Source organism: Anolis carolinensis, unplaced genomic scaffold, assembly GCF_035594765.1.
Source record: "Anolis carolinensis isolate JA03-04 unplaced genomic scaffold, rAnoCar3.1.pri scaffold_7, whole genome shotgun sequence".
NCBI classification, from domain to species: Eukaryota; Metazoa; Chordata; class Lepidosauria; order Squamata; family Dactyloidae; genus Anolis; species Anolis carolinensis.
In genome coordinates, this window is record NW_026943818.1 from 20,920,724 (window position 1) to 20,948,510 (window position 27,787).

General features: G+C 39.5%; 1 protein-coding gene across 2 annotated transcripts in view; it reads left to right on the top strand.

Moving 5' to 3' along the window:
- The window catches only part of nsrp1 (nuclear speckle splicing regulatory protein 1), a 36,807-nt gene that overhangs the window by 4,839 nt on the left and 4,181 nt on the right, over window positions 1–27,787 (top strand). Inside the window, exons 1-3 of one of the 2 annotated variants that reach the window (XM_062958898.1) lie at window positions 9,912–9,984; window positions 21,097–21,178; window positions 27,360–27,416. In XM_062958898.1, coding sequence (XP_062814968.1) covers window positions 9,965–9,984; window positions 21,097–21,178; window positions 27,360–27,416 — 159 coding nt within the window. In that variant the 5' untranslated portion in view covers window positions 9,912–9,964. Of the gene's footprint in view, window positions 1–9,911; window positions 9,985–21,096; window positions 21,179–27,359; window positions 27,417–27,787 lie in introns of those variants that run through there. The other variant, XM_062958897.1, reaches the window with a different exon arrangement.

Genomic DNA, 27,787 nt, shown 5'->3' on the forward strand with positions numbered 1-27,787 from the left:
ATAATAATAATAAAGAGGGTTGGAAGAAATCCCTTGGGCCATTGAGTCCAACCCTCTTCTGCCTCTGTGCACCAAAAGCACAAGCAAAGCATCCCTGACAGATGGCCACCCAGCCTCAATGTTAATAATAATAATAATAATAATAATAATAATAATAATAATAATAATAATAATGGTTGTAAGAGAAGAAGAGACCCCTTGGGTCATTTAACCCGACCCCCTTCTGCCCTGGTGCTGTGGGGGCCAGATAAATAGCTTCGATGGGCCGCATCCGGCCCCCGGGCCTTAGTTTGGGGACCCCTGTCCTAAAGCTTAAAAAGGTGCCTGGGTGTGACGGCCTTCCCACCATCCCATACCAACTCTGCAACAGCTCAATGCCATTGGAGCCTAGGAGATATAAACCCCCCTTGCTTAGTTTTCCAATAAGAATAAAATAATAATAATATAATAAAACTTTATTTCTAGACCGCCCTCTTTCCCCAGAGGATGCCTGCCATAGATGTGGGTTAAACGTCAGGAGAGAATGCTTCTGGAACATGGCCATACAGCTCGGAAAACGCACAACAACCCAGTGATTCCGGCCATGAAAGCCTTCGACAACACACTGGGAGATATAGTATGCTAGGCCTTGAGCATCCTCTGCCAACTACATGCTAAAGAACCCTGGGAGGTCTAGTTTTGCAAGGGTGCGAACCAGAGAGTGCTGCTGCCATGCCAAACTGCAGCTCCCAGGAGCCCTCAATGTAGACAGGCATGGCTTTGAGTCAGGTAGTTTCTCTTTGATGTCTAGGACCCATAGCTCAGTGAGTTGTAGTTTTGCAAGGGCTTCTCTCAATCATGTCACTGACTCCACTGTGACGGTGCAATGGAGGCACGTATTGGCACCACTTCCAAATGCCGTGGCTCCGTGCTGTGGGCCCCTGGGAACTGTAATTTCCTGTGGTCTCATTGCTCTCTGATAGGGGTCGATGCAGTATGACTCCCACTTCTACGGCACATAGCTATTCAATCCTGGGAGCTGTAGTTTGGCAAAGGAGGTGAAAGGCATTGGAGAACTACACCTCCCAGGCTACCATCACATTGAGCTGTGGCAGTGATGCACTTCAGTTACAAAGTTGAATGGGAGGCTGGAAGGTCTAGTTCAATAAGGCCCTGGAAAACTACACCTCCCAGGATTCCATAGCACTGAGCTATGTGTCCCAGACAGTAAAGAGAAACTTCCTGACCCAAAGCCAGGCCTGTTTACATTGTGAGCCCCTGGGAGTTGCAGTTTGGCATGGCAGAAGCAGTCCCTGGTTCGGGCCCTTGTAAAACTAGACCTTCCAGGGTCCTATAGCATGTAGTTTGGCAGAGGAGACGAAAGGCCTAGCAAACTATACCACTCAGTTTCTCATAGCATTGAGCAGTTGCAAAGTTGCAGAGGTTGTATGGGATTATGGGAATTGTAGTTTGGCAAGGCACCAGCACTCTTGGGCAGAGGGGATGAAAGGCCTTGCAAACCTCTCACTCCCAAGATTATTATTATTAATATTAGTATTATTTAAGATGGCCCTGGATCAAGGAAATATCAATGCTATTCCATGTTAAACCCTATGGCTTTTCCGTTTGTCGCCCTCCTGTGGACAGAAGAATATTGCACTTGCCTTCACATTGTGATTCTTAGCCCTTTGCTGCCATCAAATGGCCAGATAGGGAAGTGCAGCCTCAGTGTTTTATTTCTCTCCAAAGGATCCCACAATGGAGACAGGCATGCCGTTGGGTCAGGAAGTTTCTCTTTGCTGTCTAAAACCCATAGCTCAGTGCTACGGAATTCTGGGAGTTGTAGTTTTGCAAGAGCTTCTCTCAATCATGCCGCTGACTCCCCCAACTGATTCGGTGCAATGTTTTGTCACCACTTCCAATTGCGGCATGATTGAGAGAAGCTCTTGAAAAACTACATCTCCCAGGAGTCCGTAGCACTGAGCTCTGTGTCCCAGACAGCAAAGAGAAACTTCCTGACCCAAAGCCATGCCTGTCTACATTGAGGGATCCTGGGAGCTGCAGTTTGTCATGGCAGCAGCACTCTCTGGTTCGCACCCTTGCAAAACTAGACCTCCCAGGGTGCTATAGCATGTAGTTTGGCAGAGGAGGCACAAGGCCTAGCGAACTATATCTCCCAGTGTGTTGTTGAAGGCTTTCACGGCCGGAATCACTGGGTTGTTGTGAATTTTCCGAGCTCTAACTCCCAGGATATTATTAGTAGTAGTATTTTATTGTTACGTATTTAAATTTCCCATGGCTCAAGGATATATCAATGATATGGCAGGTTAGATCCTTACTGGGTTGTTGTGCATTTTCCAAGCTGTTTGGCCATGTTCCAGAAGCATTCTCTCCTGAAATTTCGCCCACATCTATGGCCGGCATTCTCTGGGGAAAGAGGGCGGTCTAGAAATAAAGTTTTATTATTCTTTTATTATTATGAGCTCTTGGAAAAGTAAGCAAGGGGGGTTTATATCTCCTAGGCTCCAATGGCATCGAGCTGTTTCAGAGTTTGCATGGGATGATGGGAGTTGTAGTTTGACAAGGCACCGGCACTCTTGGGCAGAGGAGGCGAAAGACCTTGCAAAACTCTAACTCCCAGGATATTATTAGTAGTAGTATTACTACTGTTACGTATTTAAATTTTGCATGGCTCAAGGATATATCAATGATATGGCAAGTTAGACCCTTCTAGTTTGTCGCTTTGTTGCCAAAAAACCATGCCTGTTTACATTGTGCGATCCTGGTAATTGCAGTTTGGCATGGCACCAGCACTCCTTGGTTCGGGCCCTTGTAAAACTAGACCTCCCAGGGTCCTAAAGCATGTAGTTTGGCAGAGGAGGCAAAAAGCCTAGCGAACTATATCACTCAGTTTCCCATAGCATTGAGCTGTTGCAAAGTTGCACAGGTTGTATAGGATGGTGGGAGTTATAGTTTGGCAAGGCACCGGCACTCTTGGGCAGAGGGGGTGGAAGGCCTTGCAAACCTGTAACTCCCAAGATTATTATTATTAATATTAGTATTATTTAAGATGGCCCTGGATCAAGGAAATATCAGTGATATTCCATGTTAAACCCTATGGCTTTTCTGTTTGCCGCCCTCCTGTGGACAGAAGAATATTGCACTTGCCTTCACATTGTGATTCTTAGCCCTCTGCTGCCATCAAATGGCCAAATGGAGAACTGCGCCTCTGTGTTATATTTTCCCCAATATTGCCTTGAGATTCTGATCTGTAATCCTTTGCTGCCATCAAGTGTCCAAATCGGGAAGGGCAGCCTTGAGCAATAATATCAATATTACTGTGTCAGCACAGAGGCTTCTCCATTGCTCAAGGCTGCAATACTGGGAGTTATAGTTTTGCAAGGGCATCACTCAATCCTCCCACTGACCCACCCCACTGCGACGGTGCAATGTAGGGATGATTTGGCACCACTTCCAATTGCTGTGGCTCCTTGCGCTGGGCTCCTGGGATCTGTAGTTTGCTATGGTCTCATTGCTCTCTGATAAGAGGAGGTGCAGTGTGACTCCCACTGGAACTTCTACAGCACATTGTTATTCAATCCCGGGAGCTGTAGTTTGGCAGGGGAGGCGTCAGACCTTGGAAAACTATGGCTCCCTAAAATAATACTAATACTAATCATTTTGAAATTTAGAGATTTGTAAGGCCTTTCACCCCCTCTGCCCAAGAGTGCTGTTGCCTTGCCAAACTGCAACTCCCATAATCCCATACAACCTCTGCAACTTTGCAACAGCTCAATGCTATGGGAACCTGCGTGATATAGTTTGCTAGGCCTTGTGCCTCCTCTGTCAAATTACATGCTAAAGAACCCTGGGAGGTCTAGTTTTACAAGGGTGCGAACCAGAGAGTGCTGCTGCCATGCCGAACTGCAACTCCCAGGAGCCCTCAGTGTAGACAGGCATGGCTTTGGGTCAGGAAGTTTCTCTTTGCTGTCTGGGACACAGAGCTCAATGCTACGGAATGCTGGGAGATGTTGCTCATTTTCCGAGCTGTATGGCTATGTTCCAGAAGCATTCTCTCCTGACGTTTGGCCCATACCTATGGCAGGCATCCTCTGGCGAGAGAGGGCAGTCTAGAAATAATGTATGATTAGTGTTTGATTATTGTGAGCTCTATTGGAAAACTAAGCAAGGGGGGTTTGTATCTCCTAGGCTCCAATGGCATCGAGCTGTTTCAGAGTTTGCATGGGATGATGGGAGTTGTAGTTTGACAAGGCATCGGCACTCTTGGGCCGGGGGGGTGAAAGGCCTTGCAAACCTCTAACTCCCAAGATTATTATTATTCGTATTAGTATTATTTAAGATGGCCCTGGATCAAGGAAATATCAATTAATCTTACATTAAGTCCTAATGGCTTTTCCGTTTGTCGCCCTCGTGTGGACAGAAGAATATTGCACTTGCCTTCAGATTGTGATTCTTAGCCCTCTGCTGCCATCAAATGGCCAGAGAGGGAAGTGCAGCCTCAGTGTTAAATTTCCCTCCAAAGGATCCCACAACGTAGACAGGCATGGCTATGGGTCAGGTAGTTTTTCTTTGCTGTCTAAAACCCACAGCCCAGTGCTACGGAATCCTGGGAGTTGTAGTTTTGCAAGGGCTTCTCTCAATCATGCTGCTGACTCACCCCACTGCCACGGTGCAATGGAGGCACGTTTTGCCACCACTTCCAATTGCCGTGGCTCCGTGCTTTGGGCCCCTGAGATCTGTAGTTTGCTGTGGTCTCATTGCTCTCTGATAGAGGGTGATGGAGTGCGTCTCCCACTGGAATTTCTATGTTACATTGCTATGGAATCCCGGGAGCTGTAGTTTGACAGAGAAGGAGATAGACCTTGGAAAACTGCACCTCCCAGGCTACCATAGCATTGAGCTGCAGCAGTGGTGCACTTTAGTTACAAAGTTGTATGGGAGGCCGGGAGGTCTAGTTTAACGTGGCTTTGGAAAACTACACCTCTCAGGCTCCCATAGCATTGAGCTGTTGCAAAGTTGCAGAGGTTGTACGGGATGGTGGGAGTTGTAGTTTGGCAAGACACCGGCACTCTTGGGCAGAGGGGGTGAAAGGCCTTGCAAATCTCTAACTTTCAAAATGATTAGTATTAATATTATTTTAGGGAGCCGTAGTTTTCCAAGGTCTGACGCCTCCCCTGCCAAACTACAGCTCCCGGGATTGAATAACAATGTGCTGTAGAAGTTCCAGTGGGAGTCACACTGAACCTCTTCTTATCCGAGAGCAATGAGACCATAGCAAACTACAGATCCCAGGAGCCCAGCGCAAGGAGCCACAGCAATTGGAAGTGGTGCCAAACCATGCCTACATGGCACCGTCACAGTGGGGTGAGTCGGCGGCATGATTGAGAGACGCCCTTGCAAAACTATAACTCCCAGTATTGCAGCCTTGAGCAATGGAGAAGCCTCTGTGCTGACACAGTAATATTGATATTATTGTTCAAGGCTGCACTTCCTGATTTGGCCACTTGATGGCAGCAAAGGATTACAGATCAGAATCTCAAGGCAATATTGGGGGGAAAATAACACAGAGGCGCAATTCTCGATTTGGCCATTTGATGGCAGCAGAGGGCTAAGAATCACAATGTGAAGGCAAGTGCAATATTCTTCTGTCCACAGGAGGGCGGCAAACAGAAAAGCCATAGGGTTTAACATGGAATAGCATTGATATTTCCTTGATCCAGGGCAATTTTAAATAATACTAATACTAATAATTATAATCTTGGGAGTTAGTGGTTTGCAATGCCTTTCACCCCTCTGCCCAAGAGTGCCGGTGCCTTGTCAAACTACAACTCCCAGCATCCCATACAAACTCTGCAACAGCTCAATGCCATTGGTGCCTAGGAGATGTAAACCAGTTGCTTAGTTTTCCAATAAGAATAAAATAATAATATAAAAATAATAATAAAACTTTATTTCTAGACCGACCTCTTTCCCCAGAAGATGCCTGCCATAGATGTGGGTGAAACATCAGGAGAGAATGCTTCTGGAACATGGCGATACAGCTGGAAAAATGCACAACAACCCAGTGATTCCGGCCATGAAAGACTTCGACAACACACCGGGAGATATAGTTTGCAGTAAAGAGAAACTTCCTGACCCAAAGCCATGCCTGTCTAAATTGAGGGCTCCTGGGAGCTGCAGTTTGACATGGCACCAGAACTATCTGGTTCGCACCCTTGTAAAACTAGACCTCCCAGGGTCCTATAGCATGTAGTTTGGCAGAGGAGGCGAAAGGCCTAGCGAACTATATCACTCGGGTTCCCATAGCATTGAGCTGTTACAAAGTTGCAGAGATTGTATGGGATGGTGGGAGTTGTAGTTTGACAAGGCACCGGCACTCTTGGGCAGAGGGGATGATAGGCATTGCAAACCTCTAACTCCCAAGATTATTATTATTCGTATTAGTATTATTTAAGATGGCCCTGGATCAAGGAAATATCAATGATATTAAACCCTATGGCTTTTCCGTTTGTTGCCCTCCTGTGGACAGAAGAATATTGCACTTGCCTTCAGATTGTGATTCTTAGCCCTCTGCTGCCATCAAGAGGCCAGGTGGGGAAGTGCAGCCTCAGTGTTTTATTTCTCTCCAAAGGATCCCACAATGGAGACAGGCATGGCTATGGGTCAGGTAGTTCCTCTTTGCTGTCTAAAACCCATAGCTCAGTGCTACGGCACCCTGGAAGTTGTAGTTTTGCAAGGGCTTCTCTCAATCATGCCGCTGACTCACCCCACTGCGACGGTGCGATGTAGGCACGTTTTGGCACCACTTCCAATTGCCGTGGCTCCGTGCTGTGGGCCCCTGGGATCTGCAATTTGCTGTGGTCTCATTGCTCTCTGATAAAGGGTCATGGAGTGCATCTCCCACTGGAATTTCGGTCTACTGAACTTGCAGACTGAAAGGTCACAGGTTCAAATCCCGGGAGCGGATTGAGCGCCCACTGTTAGCCCCAGCTTCTGCCAACCTAGCAGTTCGAAAACATGCCAATGTGAGTAGATCAATAGGTACCGCTCCAGCAGGAAGGTAACGGCGCTCCATGCAGTCATGCCAATGGCCACATGACCTTGGAGGTGTCTACGGACAACGCCGGCTCTTCAGTTTAGAAATGCAGATGAACACCAACCCCCAGAGTCAGTCACGACTGGACTTAACATCAGGGGTAAACCTTTACTTTTTATTATTTTAGACTGTCATGGCTCAAAGAAATATCAATAAGTGGGAAACTGCGCCCGTGTTATATTTAAATGCTATGATAGCCTGGTAGCTGTAGTTTTCCAAGGTCTGACGCCTCCCCTGCCAAACTACAGCTCCCAGGATTGAATAGCAATGTGCTGTAGAAGTTCCAGTGGGAGTCGCACTGCACCTCCTCTTATCCGAGAGCGATGAGACCATAGCAAACTACAGATCCCAGGGGCCCAGCGCAAGGAGCCACAGCAATTGCAAGGGGTGCCAAACCATCCCTACATTGCACCGTCGCAGTGGGGTGAGTCGGCGGCATGATTGAGAGACGCCCCTGCAAAACTATAACTCCCAGTATTGCAGCCTTGAGCAATGGAGAAGGCTTTGTGCTGACACAGTAATATTGATATTATTGCTCAAGGCTGCACTTCCCGATGTGGCCACTTGATGGCAGCAAAGGATTACAGATCAGAATCTCAAGGCAATTTTGGGGAAAATATAACAAAGAGGCGCAGTTCTCCATTTGACCACTTGATGGCAGCAAAGGATTACAGATCAGAATCTCAAGGCAATTTTAGCGAAAATATAACAAAGAGGCGCAGTTCTCCATTTGACCACTTGATGGCAGCAAAGGATTACAGATCAGAATTTCAAGGCAATTTTAGGGAAAATATAACACAGAGGCGCAGTTCTCCATGTAGCCACTTGATGGCAGCAAAGGATTACAGATCAGAATTTCAAGGCAATTTTAGGGAAAATATAACACAGAGGCGCAGTTCTCCATGTAGCCACTTGATGGCAGCAAAGGATTACAGATCAGAATTTCAAGGCAATTTTAGGGAAAATATAACACAGAGGCGCAGTTCTCCATGTAGCCACTTGATGGCAGCAAAGGATTACAGATCAGAATTTCAAGGCAATTTTAGGGAAAATATAACACAGAGGCGCAGTTCTCCATTTGACCACTTGATGGCAGCAAAGGATTACAGATCAGAATTTCAAGGCAATTTTAGGGAAAATATAACAAAGAGGCGCAGTTCTCCATGTAGCCACTTGATGGCAGCAAAGGATTACAGATCAGAATCAATATTCTTCTGTCCAGAGGAGGGCAACAAAGGACAAACTTGGTTTAACCTGCCAAATCATTGATCTTTCTTTGAGCCAGGGCAATTTTAAATACAGTAAAGTCTCACTTATCCAACGTTCTGGATTATCCAACGCATTTTTGTAGTCAATGTTTTCAATACATTGTGATATTTTTGTGCTAAATTCGTAAATACAGTAATTACTACTTAGCATTACTGCGTATTGAACTACTTTTTCTGTCAAATTTGTTGTCTAACATGATGTTTTGGTGCTTAATTTGTAAAATCATAACCTAATTTGATGTTTAATAGGCTTTTCCTTAATCGCTCCTTATTATCCAAGATATCCACTTATCCAAGGTTCTGCCGGGCTGTTTAGCTTGGATGAGTGAAACTCTACTGTATAAAGTGTGTGTGTGTGTGTGTGTGTGTACACATTCATGTACACACAACCCTAATGTACACACATTCATGAGGTGATATATATATATATATATATATATATATATATATATATATCAAGAATATATACATATATATATCTATATTACACTTGCGGTATATTCTCGAGGTGATATGTATGTATATATATATATATGATATATATCAAATGTGTGTTTATATATACACACATTCTTAAAGTTATATATATATATATATATATATATATATATATATATATATAATCTATTTAATATCAATATAAGTTATTGAGGTATATTGCAATATATATATATATATATATATCAATTACAAATAGATAGATATCTTATCAAGGATATATATATACTAGTATATATATATATAAACTAGTATATTCTTGAAGTTACATATACTCTGTGTAAGTGTGTGTGTGTATATATAGATATATATATATATAGTAGTTAACATAAAATAACCGTATTATCATATACTAATAATATAATGTATATTATTGATAATAATATTATAATGTAATACAATATAATGATACACTATTATAATTGTATATTTCTATTACGTGTAATATTATGAATAATATTACAATATAATGCTATTGTACAACAAGGTAATATAGAATGCTTATACAGTAGAGTCTCACTTATCCAACATAAACGGGCCGGCAGAATGTTGGATAAGTGAATATGTTGGATAATAAGGAGAGATTAGGAAAAAGCCTATTAAACATCAAAATAGGTTATGATTTTACAAATTAAGCACCAAAACATCATGTTAGACAACAAATTTGACAGAAAAAGTAGTTCATTACACATTAATGCTATGTAGTAATTACTGTATTTACGAATTTAGCACCAAAATATCATGATATATTGAAAACATTGATTACAAAAATGCGTTGGATAATCCAGAACGTTGGATAAGTGAGACTGTACTGTATTGTGCTATGTTAATAATATAATATGTTGTATGTAAATATAACTTGTAAGCCGCCCTGAGTCCCCTTCGGGGTGAGAAGGGCGAGATATAAATGTTGCTAATAATAAATAAATATAGATTGGTTTCAGAATAATGGATGGGGATTGTTTTTAAACCCGAGGCGAATCTGCCTCAGTGAATGGTGAGGTCACTAAGGAGGCGGAGTAAATAGCAAAAAAAAAAAAAAGAAAAGGGAAAAGCGGGTGACGTCAGCAAAGGCAGAGGCCACGCCCCCTCCCGAGCCAAAATGGCGGCCCCGAGCAAGCAGTGAGTGAGGAAGGGAAGAGGGGGCGGGGCCGGGGCGGGAGGGGAAGGCGGGAAAAGAGAGCGGCGCGAGACTCTCTGAGGGGAGGGGGCGGGGGGGGGGGCGCCTGGCAGTAAACAGCGCGCGCTCGCTCGCTCGCTCTCTCGCTCGCCTTAAGCTTTTATTCCCAGGCTTGTTCTGAGGGGAAAAGGAGGCTGAGGCGCTTCTCGGAGGCGGAGAGACTTCCCGCCTCACGACGGCCTCAGTCACGTGGGAGGGAAGAGCCCGGAGCGGGCCTCGCTTCGCCTCAGTTTCCCTCACAAACTCCCTCAGAGACCGAGAGAACGGGCAGGCCTCAATAGGGCAGATTTATATTTATTTACAGCAGGGGTCCCCAAACTTTTTAAAGAGGGGGCCAGTTCACGATCCTTTGGACCGGTGGAGGGCCGGACTATAGTTGGCCACCGAGCAATAATAATAAATAACAACAACAATAATAATAACAAAAAAGAGGGTTGGAAGAGACCCTTTGGGCCATTGAGTCCAATTCCCTTCTGCCTTTGTGCACCAAAAGCACAAGCAAAGCATCCCTGACAGATGGCCACCCAATCTCAATGTTAATAATAATAATAATAATAATAATAATAAAGAGGGTCGGAAGAGACCCCTTGGGCTATTGAGTCCAATCCCTTTCTGCCTTTGTGCACCGAAAGCACAAGCAAAGCATCCCTGACAGATGGCTACCCAATCTCAATGATAATAATAATAATAATAATAATAATAATAATAATAATAAAGAGGGTCGGAAGAGACCCCTTGGGCTATTGAGTCCAATCCCTTTCTGCCTTTGTGCACCGAAAGCACAAGCAAAGCATCCCTGACAGATGGCCACCCAATCTCAATGTTAATAATAATAATAATAATAATAATAAAGAGGGTCGGAAGAGACCCCTTGGGCTATTGAGTCCAATCCCTTTCTGCCTTTGTGCACCGAAAGCACAAGCAAAGCATCCCTGACAGATGGCCACCCAATCTCAATGTTAATAATAATAATAATAATAATAATAATAAAGAGGGTCGGAAGAGACCCCTTGGGCTATTGAGTCCAATCCCTTTCTGCCTTTGTGCACCGAAAGCACAAGCAAAGCATCCCTGACAGATGGCCACCCAATCTCAATGTTAATAATAATAATAATAATAATAATAATAAAGAGGGTCGGAAGAGACCCCTTGGGCTATTGAGTCCAATCCCTTTCTGCCTTTGTGCACCGAAAGCACAAGCAAAGCATCCCTGACAGATGGCCACCCAATCTCAATATTAATAATAATAATAATAATAATAATAATAATAAAGAGGGTCGGAAGAGACCCCTTGGGCTATTGAGTCCAATCCCTTTCTGCCTTTGTGCACCGAAAGCACAAGCAAAGCATCCCTGACAGATGGCTACCCAGCCTCAATGATGATGATGATGATGATGATGATGATAATAATAATAATAAAGAGGGTCGGAAGAGACCCCTTGGGCTATTGAGTCCAATCCCTTTCTGCCTTTGTGCACCGAAAGCACAAGCAAAGCATCCCTGACAGATGGCCACCCAATCTCAATATTAATAATAATAATAATAATAATAATAATAATAATAATAATAAAGAGGGTCGGAAGAGACCCCTTGGGCTATTGAGTCCAATCCCTTTCTGCCTTTGTGCACCGAAAGCACAAGCAAAGCATCCCTGACAGATGGCTACCCAGCCTCAATGTTGATGATGATGATGATGATGATAATAATAATAATAAAGAGGGTTGGAAGAGACCCCTTGGGCCATTTAGTCCTATCCCCTTCTGCCTTTGTGCACCAAAACCCATTAGTATTGCCCCTGACAGATGTCCACCCAGCCTCAATGTTAATAATAATAATAATAATAATAATAATAATAATAATAATAATAATAATGGTTGTAAGAGAAGAAGAGACCTCTTGGGTCATTTAGCCCAACCCCCTTCTGCCCTTGTGCTGTGGGGGCCGGATAAATGGCTTCGATGGGCCGCATCCGGCCCCCGGGCCTTAGTTTGGGGACCCCTGATTTACAGTATTTACTACATTTATATGCCGCCCTTCTCACCCCAAAAGGGGACTCCGAGCGGCTTACAAATTACATTCACATACAATACAGTAGAATCTCACTTATCCAACACTCGCTTATCCAACGTTCTGGATTATCCAACACATTTTTGTAGTCAATGTTTTCAATACATCGTGATATTTTGGTGCTAAATTCGTAAATGCAGTAATTACTACTTAGCATTACTGCGTATTGAACTACTTTTTCTGTCAAATTTGTTGTATAACATGAAGTTTTGGTGCTTAATTTGTAAAATCATAACCTAATTTGATGTTTAATAGGCTTTTTCTTAATCTCTCCTTATTATCCAACATATTCACTTATCCAACATTCTGCCGGCCCGTTTACGTTGGATAAGTGAGACTCTACTGTACATTATACCAGGGGTCCTCAAACTTTTTCAGCAGAGGGCCGGTCCACAATCTTTCAGACTGTGGAGGGGCCGAATTATCATTTGAAAAAAAAAAACCGAACAAAGTCCTGTGCACACTGCACAGGTCTTATTTGTAGTGCAAAACAACAACAATAACAATGAAAGGACAATACAATATTTAAAAATGAAAACAATTGTAACCAACATAAACCTATCAGGATTTCAATGGGAAGTGTGGGCCTGCTTCTGGCCAATGAGATAGTCAAGTTACGGTAGAGTCTCACTTATCCAACACTCGCTTATCCAACTTTATGGATTATCCAACGCATTTTTGTAGTCAAGGTTTTCAATACATCGTGATATTTTGGTGCCGAATTCATAAACACAGTAATTACTACATAACATTACTGTGTATTGAACTACTTTTTCTGTCAAATTTGTTGTCTAACATGATGTTTTGGTGCTTAATTTGTAAAACCATAACCTAATTTGATGTTTAATAGGCTTTTCCTTAATCTCTCCTTATTATCCAACATATTCGCTTATCCAACGTTCTGCCGGCCCGTTTATGTTGGATAAGTGAGACTCTACTGTAATTAGGATTGTTGTTGTTGCTGTGTGCCTTTAAGTCATTTCAGACTTTGAGCGAGCCTAAGTCTAAATTTATTTATTTATTCCTTTACTACATTTATTTATTACATTTATATCCTGCCCTTCTCACCCCGAAGGGGACTCAGAGCAGCTGTATGTACATACAATATATTATATCATTAGCATAGCACAATATTAGCATTATATATTATTATATTGAACTATACCACTATACTGTAATATTATATGTAATATATAACATATAATTAACATTATTACATGGTATTATTATTAGTATTGTATAACATAATATTATTATCAATATTATATGTATATACAATATATTATATTATTAAAAATGATATAAAAATATTATATTATAAAACTGAGGGCAGGGGCCAGGTAAATGACCTCGGAGGGCCGCATCCGGCCCCCGGGCCTTAGTTTGGGGACCCCTGCATTATACAGTCATGGGCGTTGGAGGTGTCTACGGACAACGCCGGCTCTTCGGCTTAGCAATGGAGATGAGCACCAACCAGAGTCAGACATGACTGGACTTAACGTCAGGGGAAAACCTTTACCTACAATACATTATATTATGAGCCTAGTACAATACTAGCATTAAATTACTATATTGTACTATCTCATTACATTGTAATATTATTTCATATATAATATACATTTATTATTATTATATTATATTATTATTATAATATACATTTAATATATAATTAACATTATTAAATTGTATTCTTACGTCAGGGGAAAACCCTTACCTTTACCTACAATACATTATATTATGAGCCTAGTACAATACTAGCATTAAATTACTATATTGTACTATCTCATTACATTGTAATATTATCTCATATATAATTTACATTTATTATTATTATATTATATTATTATTATAATATACATTTAATATATAATTAACATTATTAAATTGTATTCTTACATCAGGGGAAAACCCTTACCTTTACCTACAATACATTATATTATGAGCCTAGTACAATACTAGCATTAAATTACTATATTGTACTATCTCATTACATTGTAATATTTCATATATAATATACATTTATTATTATTATATTATATTATTATTATAATATACATTTAATATATAATTAACATTATTAAATTGTATTCTTACGTCAGGGGAAAGCCTTTACCTACATAACATTATATTATGAGCCTAGTACAATACTAGCATTAAATTACTATATTGTACTATCTCATTACATTGTAATATTATTTCATATATAATATACATTTATTATTATTATATTATATTATTTATTATTATTATATACATTTAATATATAATTAACATTATTAAATTGTATTCTTACGTCAGGGGAAAACCTTTACCTACAATACATTATATTATGTGCTTAGTACAATACTAGCATTAAATTACTATATTGTACTATCTCATTACATTGTAATATTATTTCATATATAATTTGCATTTATTATTATTATTATTATATTATATTATATTATTTATTATTATAATATACATTTAATATATAATTAACATTATTAAATTGTATTCTTACATCAGGGGAAAACCTTTACCTACAATACATTATATTATGTGCCTAGTACAATACTAGCATTAAATTACTATATTGTACTATCTCATTACATTGTAATATTATTTCATATATAATTTACATTTATTATTATTTTATTTTATTATAATTATAATATACATTTAATATATAATTAACATTATTAAATTGTATTCTTACGTCAGGGGAAAACCCTTACCTTTACCTACAATACATTATATTATGAGCCCAGTACAATGCTAGCACTAAATTACTATATTGTACTATCTCATCACATTGTAATATTATTAGTAATATTACATTTAATATATGATATATAATTAACATTATTAAATTGTATTATTATCAGTATTATATCGTAATACATTATATTAATTTACAATAATATATAATAATTATAATTATATATTATAATTATAACATTGTACAGTAGAGTCTCACTTATCCAACACTCGCTTATCCAACCTTCTGGATTATCTAACACATTTTTGTAGTCAATGTTTTCAATATATCATGATATTTTGGTGGTAAATTCATAAATACAGTAATTGCAACATAACATTATATCGTAATACATTATAATATTCTCAATTATATGTCTATATATCACCTCAATAATACATATTTCTCAAGTATATTCTTGAAATATATATAAAAACACACATATTCAGGAGGTTTTATATACAGTAGAGTCTCACTTATCCAACATAAACGGGCCGGCAGAATATTGGATAAGCGAATATGTTGGATAATAAGATTAAGGAAAAGCCTATTAAACGTCAAATTAGGTTATGATTTTACAAATTAAGCATCAAAACATCATCTTATACAACAAATTTGACAGAAAAAGTAGTTCAATACACAGTAATGCTATGTAGTAATTGCTGTATTTACGAATTTAGCACCAAAATAATACGATGAATTGAAAACATTGACTACAAAAATGCGTTGGATAATCCAGAACGTTGGATAAGTGAATGTTGGATAAGTGAGACTACTGTATTACGAGCATAGTACAATACTAGCATTAAATTACTATATTGTACTATATCATTACATTGTAATGTTATTAGTAATATTACATTTAACATATAATATATAATTAACATTATTAAATTGTATTATCAGTATTATAAAAGTAGTTTATAAAAGTTTATAATACAAATAAACTTATAAAAGTTTATAATACAAAAAAAGTAGTTCAGTACACAGTAATGCTATGTAGTAATTACTATATTTACGAATTTAGCACCAAAATATCACGATATATTGAAAACATTGACTACAAAAATGGTGAATTTGATGTTTAATAGGCTTTTCTTTAATCCCTCCTTATTATCCAAGATATTCGCTAATCCAAGCTTCTGCTGGCCCGTTTAGCTTGGATAAGTTAGACTCTACTTATACATTATTGAGATATATACATGTATATATATATCACAATTTATATGTAATAAGAATATAATTTATATATATTATTAATTATAATAAATATATCTGTCAGGAACACATATATATAGTGTGTATATATGTATGCGTGTATATGTATGTGTGTGTGTGTGTATATATATATATATATATATATATGTACACACACATACACACACACACACACACATACATACACACACACATGCCTCAAGAATATATATCATATAGAAAGGTGGAGCATTACAAAATTCAGTATAATGGAGGACAATATGAGGGGATTTTTATGAAGCCTAAATATAGCATAGATAACATACAGGAAAGTCTAAAAGAGTTCAGTATGGTGGAGGGCAATATGAAACGATTATTATGAAGCCCAGCGATATCTATATGTAGATAAAAATACGTAGAAAAGTGTTAAAAGGTTCACTAAAGGACAATGAGGATTTTTATGATACACCAAAATATCTATAGATACAAAGAGAAAATGTATAGGAGTTCAGTATGTGGAGAGCAGTGTGAGGGGATTTTTATGAGGCATTTGGACATATGAACATAGGAAGAAAACTCACCATGTTAGGAAAAATGTACCTTTAGTTACAAAATGTTACAAAATATTTACAATGTATAATATATTTTGTTAAGTGGCAACTTTTTGACACTGTATGTTGGAAATGTGTCAATATTCAGAGGATGTTTATGAGGGATTCAGATACATATATGTGCATATGTATCTACATATAATACCAAAAAGATACCTGGATAGATTAAAAGGACCATGGGACGGGAGACACTCAAGAATCAATATTTATTAAGTATTTTTGCAGAAGAAAGGTACAGTCCCATACAAATGGGGAAGTGTGGTTTTAAGAAAGGAAAAAGAGTGTATCACAGCATGGACAGAGTACTCTCCATGTGTTGTCTCTACTTATGGAGGGTGGGAGGTGGCAAGGAATGTCCTTTTTGGACTATACTTCCCACATTTCCTTATCTATTGGCCATGTGGAATGATGGGATTCGAAGTCCAGCGCGCCAGGTGCATCTTCGCAGTAGAATTCATGGGACCTGACAGCACTTGAACTGCCATGGCTCACTGCTGTAGAATTGTGGGAGTTGTAGTTTGCAAGGTCTGTAGCCTTCTCTGCCAAAAAATGCTGGTGCCTCACCAAACTACAAATCCTGTGACTCTGCAGCATTCAATGTTAGCAGTTGAAGTGGTGCCAAGCTCCATTAATTCCACAGTGTAGATGCACTAGGCGCGTTGGATTTTGAATCCCATCAACCTGCATGACTGATAGGTAGGAGAGTATGGGAAGTATAGTACAAAAAGGGTTAGAAAAAAGCATAGGATAGGAGATTGCCTCAGGAATCAATCTAAAATAGGTATTTTGGGGAAGGGAAGGTTCAGTTTGCTATTAATGGTTGAAAGTTGGCCTAAAGAAAAAAAAGGAGTGCCTGGGGGCATGTACAAAGTGGTCCTATCTGCTTATGGTGGGTGTGAAGGGGCAAGGGTATCTTTTTTCGACTATACTTTTCACATTCCCCTATCTATTGGCCATGTTGAATGATGGGATTTGAAGTCCAGTGTGCCAGGTGCATCTTCACAGTAGAATTCATGGGATTTGACAGCACTTGAACTGCCATGGCTCACTGCTGTGGGATCTTGGGAGTTGTAGTTTGCAAGGTCTGTAGCCTTCTCTGCCAAAAAATGCTGGTGCCTCATCAAACTACAAATCCTGTGACTCTGTAGCATTCAATATTAGCAGTTGAAGTGGTGCCAAGCTCCATTAATTCCACAGTGTAGATGCACCAGGCACGTTGGATTTTGAATCCCATCAACCAGCATGACTGATAGCTAGGAGAGTATAGGAAGTATAAGTACAAAAAGGGTTAGAAAAAAGCATAGGATAGGAGATTCCCTAAGGAATCAATCTAAAATAGGTATTTTGTGGAAGGGAAGGTCCAGTTTCCAATAAATGGTTGAAATTTGGCCTTAAGAAAGGAAAAGGAATGCTTGAAGGCATGCACAGAGTGCTCCCATCTACTTATGGTAGGTGTGAAGGGGCAAGGGTATGTTTTTTTGACTGTGCTTTTCACATTCCCCTATCTATTGGCCATGTTGAATGATGGGATTTGAAGTCCAGTGCACCAGGTGCATATGCGCTGCAGAATTCATGGGGTTTGACAGCACTTGAACTGCCATGGCTCACTGCTGTGGGATCTTGGGAGTTGTAGTTTGCAAGGTCTGTAGCCTTCTCTGCCAAAAAATACTGGTGCCTCACCAAACTACAAATCCTCTGGCTCTGCAGCATTCAACATTAGCAGTTGAAGTGGTGCCAGGCTCCATTAATTCCACAATGTAGATGCAGCAAACGCATTGGATTTTGAATCCCATCGACCAGCATGACTGATAGCTAGGAGAGTATGGGAAGTATAGTACAAAAAGGGTTAGAAAAAAGCATAGGATAGGAAATTGCCTCAAGAATCAATCTAAAATAGGTATTTTGGGGAAGGGAAGGTTCAGTTTCCAATAAATGGTTAAAATTTGGCCTTAAAAAAGGAAAAGGAATGCTTGAGGGCATGTCCAGAGTGCTCCCATCTGCTTATGGTGGGTGTGAAGGGGCAAGGGTACCTTTTTTCGACTATACTTTTCTCATTCCCCTATCTATTGGCCATGTTGAATGATGGGATTTGAAGTCCAGTGCACCAGGTGCATATGCGCAGTAGAGTACATGGGGTTTGACAGCACTTGAACTGCCATGGCTCACCGCTGTGGGATCTTGGGAGTTGTAGTTTGCAAGGTCTGTAGCCTTCTCTGCCAAAAAATGCTGGTGCCTCACCAAACTACAAATCCTGTGGCTCTGCAGCATTCAACATTAGCAGTTGAAGTGGTGCCAAGCTCCATTAACTCCACAATGTAGATGCAGCAAGCACATTGGATTTTGAATCCCATCAACCAGCATGACTGATATCTAGGAGAGTATGGGCAGTATAGTAAAAAAAAGGGTTAGAAAAAAGCATAGGATAGGAAATTGCCTCAGGAATCAATCTAAAATAGGTATTTTGGGGAAGGGAAGGTTCAGTTTCCTATAAATGGTTGAAAGTTGCCCTAAAGAAAAAAAAAGGAGTGCCTGGGGGCATGTACAAAGTGGTCCTATCTGCTTATGGTGGGTGTGAAGGGGCAAGGGTATCTTTTTGTTCTACTGTTCTTTTGATTTTGTTTACTGTAGTGTATATATTTTTTATTGTATGCTTTAAAGCGTTATGATTTGTTGTTTTATTTATATTTTGTTATATTGTATTGTTCTGGGCATGGCCCCATGTAAGCCGCCCCGAGTCCCCGTTGGGGAGATGGTGGCAGGGTATAAATAAAGTTTATTATTATTATTATTATTATTATTATTATTATTATTATTATTATTATTATTTTGACTATACTTTTCACATTCCCCTATCTATTGGCCATGTTGAATGATGGGATTTGAAGTTCAGTGTGCCAGGTGCATATGTGCTGTAGAATTCATGGGGTTTGACAGCACTTGAACTGCCATGGCTCACTGCTGTGGGATCTTGGGAGTTGTAGTTTGCAAGGTATGTAGCCTTCTCTGCCAAAAAATGCTGGTGCCTCACCAAACTACAAATCCTGTGACTCTGCAGCATTAAACGTTAGCAGTTGAAGTGGTGCCAGCTCCATTAATTCCACAATGTAGATGCACCAGGCACATTGGATTTTGAATCCCATCAATCAACATGACTGATAGCTAGGAGAGTATGGGAAGTATAGTACAAAAAGGGTTAGAAAAAAGCATAGGATAGGAGATTGCCTCAGGAATCAATCTAAAATAGGTATTTTGGGGAAGGGAAGGTTCAGTTTCCTATTAATGGTTGAAAGTTGGCCTAAAGAAAAAAAAGGAGTGCCCGGGGACATGTACAAAGTGGTCCTATCTGCTTATGGTAGGTAAGGGGCAAGGGTATCTTTTTTCGACTATACTTTTCACATTCGCTTATCTATTGGCCATGTGGAATGATGGGATTTGAAGTCCAGTGTGCCAGGTGCATCTTCACAGTAGAATTCATGGGATTTGACAGCACTTGAACTGCCATGGCTCACTGCTGTGGGATCTTAGGAATTGTAGTTTGCAAGGTCTGTAGCTTTCTCTGCCAAAAAATGCTGGTGCCTCATCAAACTACAAATCCTGTGGCTCTGCGACATTCAATGTTGGTGGTTTAAGTCTTGCCAAGCTCCATTATTACACAGTGTAAATGCACCAGGCACATTGGATTTTCGGTGCCATCATACCACATGGGCTATAGCTAGGGGAGAATGGGAAGTGTAGTCCGAAAAGGACATCCCTTTTCAAAATCTTCTCATATTGTTCCTCTCCAAACCTATTTTTAAGAATTCAGATAGATACCCTGTTTCCCCTAAAATAAGACATCCCCGAAAAATAAGACCTAGTAGAAGTTTTGCTGAATTGCTAAATATAAGGCCTCCCCTGAAAGTAAGACCTAGCAAAGTTTTTGTTTGGAAGCATGCCCACCAAACAAAACACCATAGAATGCAGGACTGGTAAATGTACATTATTATTATTATTATTATTATTATTATTATTATTATTATTATTTTTATACCCCGCCTCCATCTCCCCAGAGGGACTCGGGGCAGCTTACATACCAGTTGTATATGGAAATAATGGTAGTAACAAGAAATTTGTTACAGTTTGTCTGGTTTTGTTATGTTGGTTTGTGATGACAACTACTGTACAGTATAGAATCAATGTTCATTTTTTTTGTTCAACAATGAATATGAATTCTTCTTCATGGAATAATACGACATCCCCTGAAAATAAGACCTAGCGCATCTTTGGGAGTAAAAAATAATATAAGACACTGTCTTATTTTCGGGGAAACACGGTAGATAGATAGATAGACAGACAGACGGACAGATAGATCCAAATCCCTCATAGTTTTAACAACTCTTCGTAGAAAGAGTTGCTAAAACAATTGAACCTACATTTAAAAAATAATCTTTTTTGTGCAGGTATGGACTTATATTTCCGAAGAAAGCACAACAGAAAACCCTCATCAAACACGCAGTGTTTATGGACGACTCTGATGAAGAGGTCAGTTTCCTTGGTAGATTTGAAGTGTATCTACAATTGTAGAATTAATGCAGTTTCATACAGCTTTAACTGTTGTAACTCAGTGCTGTAGAAACATTGGAGTTTTAGAAGGTCTTTTGCTTTCCCTGCCAAATGCCTCTGGTGCTTCACCAAACCACAACCCCCGTGAGTCTATTGAACCACAGCAATTAAAGTGGCGTCAAACTGCATTAATTCTACATTATAGGATGCCCCCTAAATGGGGCAGATGGTTTATTGTATTTGGGTTGCTGTGAGTTTTTTGGGCAGTATGGCCATGTTCCAGAAGCATTCTCTCCTGACATTTCACCAATACCTATGGCAGGCATCCTCAGAGGTTGTGAGGATACCTGTCATAGATGTGGACGAAATGTCAGAAGAGAATGCTTCTGGAACATGGCCATACAGCCCGGAATACTCACAGCAACCAAGTGATTCTGCCCATGAAGGCGTTTGACAACAAATTGTATTATTATTCTCTTATTCCAGCCATACCTTCAGCAACACATTTACAGTAGAGTCTCACTAATCCAAGCCTCGCTTATCCAAGCCTCTGGATAATCCAAGCCATTTTTGTAGTCAATGTTTTCAATATATCGTGATATTTTGGTGCTAAATTCGTAAATACAGTAATTACAACATAACATTACTGCGTATTGAACTACTTTTTCTGTCAAATTTGTTGTATAACTGTATTTGCTTTCTTTTTCTCCCTGTTTCCTTTTTCTCCAGTAGGGGACACTGTATGCCGTGAAACTTCCCATATACTGTACCTTATTCTTCATAAGTGAGAAAACTTTTTAGAAATAGTTTAATATTTATGAATACAGTAGAGTCTCACTTATCCAAGCTAAACGGGCCGGCAGAAGCTTGGACAAGCGAATATGTTGGATAATAAGGAGGCATTAAGGAAAAGCCTATAAAACATCAAATTAGGTTATGATTTTACAAATTAAGCACCAAAACATCATGTTATACAACAAATTTGACAGAAAAAGTAGTTCAATAGGCAGTAATGTTATGTTGTTATTACTGTATTTACGAATTTAGTACCAAAATATCACGATATATTGAAAACATTGTCTACAAAAATGGCTTGGATAATCCAGAAGCTTGGATAAGCGAAGCTTGGATAAGTGAGACTCTACTGTATATTTTCAGAAACAAAAGTATATTATTTCTTTCTCACATATATGAACTTTGTGTACAAAGAGTCTCTGTCATCTCCAAGCATGACAATGTGATCAGGGTGACCATTGAGCTCTTTTTCTGGAGTTATTTATACTCTTTAAAGATATCTATGTATTATCTTTGTACATCCATATCTTGTTTAATAATAGATACTTGCATTCCTCCTTTTGCTAAGATGGAAAAAAAAGACCATTAGGCAGTAGTCTTAAGTTATAAAAGTTTATACCCATAGGGTGGGACTTGAATCCTTTTGGGAATCCCGACTAAAGTAAATTCACAGAATCATGTCTAAGCAGTGAGTTAAAATACTGTTTAATGAAATTTCTTTTGATTCTGTTGGGATTCAGGGCCAGGCATGCTGCCGAGTGCATTGCTGTTTGGCATCGATGTATACAACCCTTCCAAAATGCCCTTAGATTTTTCTCTCACTTTTAACATTTCTGGCTGCTATCCTAGCCAGAAATAGGTGGTGATTTACTAATTTATAATCTACACACCATTAACAGAAAAGGATAAATTGGTTGCACTGTTACTGGTTTTCACAAGGTTGGTGGTTGACCTTTGATATTGAACAAAACCAGAACTTGATAGTGATGGTTTGAACCGGTTCTTGTGTATGAAAAAAAGCATATAATGCAGGAGGCTGAGGATGAGAGAGGGAGCTTCCAACAGAACTTCCCATCTTGTTTTCACAGCCCATAAAGTAGTAATAATTCTCGCAAGTACAGTACTTTTGTCATCAACCCAAAAAAAAAAATCTTTTTTTTTTAAGAGCAAAATTACTTTATTAGTTCGGTAATAATTTTAGGCCTTTTTCAAGATAAGGAGCTGCCTTTGGGAGGGGTTTCATTTCCTGGCTGCTCCCTTATCAGCAGAAACTCCTCAGTGCATGTCTGAAGATGGTGTATTTATAACCGAACTCTAATAAAGCCCGCGCTGGTGAACCTGCACACCTGATTTGGCTGTGGCGATTGTACATTAGATAGAAAACTTTTGTTCCCTTTTTTAAAAAAATGTTAACTAGGCACCTTTTCATTAAGATTGTCCTTTCATCCTGCTTGTCCTGAGGAGCAGTTGTTCTTGTCAGTCTTGATTCTGTAACAAAGCTTGGGTTTTGGGATGAATTTGCGGAGAAGGCAGCAAGTTCATGCCTTGGTGTACTTTGGTTGCATCTGTTGTAGAAAATAATTTGAAATAATATGGACGTGAAAGGCATGGGGGTATTGAGGTTGAACGTTGGAGTTGAGAAGTTGTTAGCCTTCCAGATAGGATTGGACTACAGTTTCCATCTTCCTTTCTGCTTCCTATGCTGGTAAGGACTGGGAACAATGATGGTTCCCACTACAACTTCCCAGTTCAAGGGAAGTCATAGTGATGCACTATTCTGCTTTGCTCAGACCTCACCTGGAATAATACTTGGTCCAGTTTTGAACAATTCAAGGAAAATGTTAAGAAACTAGAAGGTGTTCAGAGAAAGATGACCAAAATGGTCAAAGGTCTGGAAATGAATCTTTGTGGGGAAGCTGGAGGTGTTTAGCTTGAAGAAGAGAAGACTGGGAAGAGACACAGTGGCTGTCTTTAAATGTCTGAAGGGATGCCATGTGGAGATTCTGCTGTTCTAGGTAGGGACTACGACATCAACCAATGGAATCAAATTCCTCCTGAAATAATAAAAAGATCTACCTAAACATTGGGAAGGGCTTCTTTGATAACTATTCAGCAGTGTAATGTACTGCCACAGGTTATGATCTGAAGATGGAAAAGCATGACAAGAAACCAAGGAAAGGGGAAAGTGAGCTCAGTTGTCTTACCTTTACTCACCCTTTGTTGCAAAAATTCACCTGCAATCACACCCCATTTTTATATGGAAATGAACCATATAATGAGTGTCCTTTGCACCTTCAGTTGGCCTTCAGGTCATGTCTCTTTTGCTTTGGGTCCCTCTGTTATGTAAGGCAGCAAGCTTGTCTGTGAAATCTGAGAATGTTAAACAAAGCCGTGATTTTGTATCTCTTGCTCATTTTAAGCCAGGTTCCCTCTTTTTAAAAAGAGAACATTTTAGTCAGGCATTGTTTAAATACTGTTATTATTGTTGGAATTGGATTGTTTTGGTTTTCTTTATTGTAACCTCTAGTGTTTGTCTAAAATAGATGGGATATGAAACACAATTAAATAACATTTCTTAGAAGGGTTGGCTAGCCACCATAGCTGGCCTGATCCAAACACATTTAGAATATTCCTTTTTATCTGCCAGATGGGGATTCATTTTGGCCCTTGCCAAAATGCCAGAGAGTCTCTCTGAAAAAATGAAGCCCTGTTGCCCTCCCATTTGAAATCAGAGCATAAAGACATGGAAGAAGGCTTCTGTTCGAAGACATAGGGTACAGAGAAGAAGTAACAGTAGTTGAAGGACTAGATCCTGGAGATCTTGTCCTACCTTTGGGATCAACAAATTTCCTAGTCTTTTCTCTTTCCGAAAATATTTAACCTCTAAGCTTTTTGCCTCCAAAGAATACTGCAGTGAGGGCAAATCGAAATTCTACAGCAAGTTGCTGACTTAGTAAGGTTTTTTAATAAATGACCTGATGATAAGTAGAAATAATAGAAAAGGACAGGAAGTTCCCGTCTATCAATCCTCAGAGCACAACAGGAAATTGTCACCCATAAAGCACTGGAAGAGGTGTTTGCGTTGGCATTGTTTTGCTCAAACTTCCTAGCGCAAGAGCCAAATAAATGGCAGGTGGATCTCTTTAGTAATTGTTATGTACCAAAATGGGGGCCTCTTTATATTACTTTTATTGTTTGTGTAATCTGCAGACATCAGCCCACTTACAGTTTACAGGCGGGCCTGGGGAAAGCTATTGTGAGTTTTAAATATTTTGATGTAGGGGAAAGATTTATGGATGACTAGGGTGTTTTTCTCTTTCTGCCCTTCCCTCTTCCATATTTCTGGTGGGGTCTTTGGAGCCCTGCCTGCTTGATAAACCTTGGTATTGCAACTCTTCTGGATTGACGATGGATCGTCTCCCTTCAGACAGAATGGCTCCAAGAATCTGGCTGCTCAAAGTAACAGAATTGGCTTAAATAGATGAACTGACAGAATGATCAGTAGGAGAAGAAATGTGTGTGTGTGTGTAATTTTTAAAAAACAATCTCTCTTATATGATATTGAATAGGACTTCCACGTATAGCTACATATATATATGTATACATATGTACACATACACAAAAAATGGATTGATCAGAAATGGACAATGATGTATATTGATGGAACATATAGGTGTTCAGACTTTTCCTTTCCGAAGGCGTTTGGAGCTGTTGAGTTGGTTAATAAAAGCATTCTACTTCAGGAGGGACAGATAGCGAACTATGGAGTGCAATTCACAACTTTTATTGACAGCCAAGTTCATTGTCAGCAGCAAGAGAATTGAGGCAAAAGTAGATTGATGGCCAAAGGTGCGCCTTTTGGCAGGTTAATTTAAATCCTTAGTGTCTCACAGTGAGTCAGCTTTCCTCAGCCTCTTTGGACAGGAGTGTAAACTAAAAATTACCTGCTGCTGGCTGTCCATCTAGTTTTTTAAGCATTATGAAGTGTTGGCAATACACACTTTCTCATTTGGATGAAATATTGGTGCTCAGGATGAGTCATGGGAGGACTGGAAAACTGTGATGGCTGCCAAAATGTTAAGAAAGATATTTTTCATGTTGCCCTGTCATTTGGATGTGAGGAAGAGAATATATGATTGCTAATGTTCTGTAAACAGATCCAGCAGTGTACTTTGTAATTACATCTGTTTGGCAAACACGGACATGTCTGCAGATAGGAAGGGGTCAGAGTGTGATGGAGAAATCGAGTGGGCTCCACTTTATTGGAAAAGAAGCAAATGTGTTCTGCACAGGATTCATGGGGCTCTTTCATTGCACTTTTTCAAGTTAGAGTTACTTAAAGTGATAATCTGTACACCATGAATTAGTAGCTGTTACTCTGCAAAGGGTATCTAGAAAAGAAAAAGCTGTAGGTCCTCCGCTTTCAGCTAACTCTGTGGCCATACTTTCAAAACCAGTCCCTATTCCAAAGCTCCAGATTTGGGTTGCTAGTAGGCTATTCCATATCACAGAGTGCCTGCTTCATCTTTCCTTGTCAAAGGAATCAAAACACACAGATAGAGGACAAGAGCTTAAACTCTGGGTTGCAGCAACAGAAGAAAGAAAACCTGAGAAAAAGGAATGATAGATATTGGTTAAGTCACTAAGGAGGTAGATATCAGAATGTCAGGATGAGTGGTTGCAATCACTCTTAAATTTTGTGAATGCCACTATAGTACAAACGCTGTATCCACAGCAGATACATTATCAGTCTTCATGTGGATACACAAAACTGCATATAATAGTGAACCCTATTGAAGTGAAGGACATTTGAGCCAAGAAGGCCATAGAGGCCCACTGGAGGGCCTAGAAAATGCCTAGAGGGGACAAATGCCTAGTTGGGCATGGATAAATGGAATAATGGGTACTCATCCTGCAGATATGGAGCCCATTCTATGCTTGCTTTAATATGTAATAAGTGTGGCAAAGTTTGCAGAGTAAGCTGTGTTGTGCTTTCAATACTGTATTGACCAAGAGGGTTTGATGTTGGTTCATGCCTTTGTCCAGCTAATACTCAACCTTTTCTGTTGTAAGTGGCTGTATGTGTTTGTATAGAAACAATCATTTCCATGGATGCAACTGATGGTTTTCATTAGTGATTTTTCATTTATTTATTTGTCCTTTTATTGTTTTGAAAAATAAACATGTAACAACCTATATCAGAATCCTATGAATGTCAAAAGTAGGCCTTGCTGTATTATTGTGTTTTATTCTCAGGAAAGCATACAGAGGATCACCTCCTTTTGATCTATTCTGTGCTATTTGAAAACACAGATATCCTTTCTATTAGTAATTTCATTTTGTTAAACCTTTTTTCCCCTGACAGTCTTCAGTGGGTGAGAGCCTCCAACGAGAAGCCTTGAAAAAGCAAGCCATGAAACAAGTAAGTTGTCATTGTGTGTGTTTGTGTATGAGTGCACTTTGCACTCTGATCTCTTGAAAGCTGTGCCAGTGTATTCATAGGCTCATTATCATTACTGCATTTTGATGTATGTGACAATTTGCCTTGAAAAAGGAATAACAACAGCTGCAAAACAAGGAGCCTACCATTCACATGACAAGAGGGCAAGAACCATTCTTTCACAGAACTCCAATGTTGTTGTGCTGGCATCTTGCAAGTGTTTAGGTACGAGAAATAAGAAGCAATTTTTGCCAAAGGAATTAGTGTTAATGTTTGTGAGAGCTGATGGTTTTGGCAGCAAAGGTTAATTTTAGGAGAAGGGCATTGTAGAATTGTTATGTCCTTTAATAATA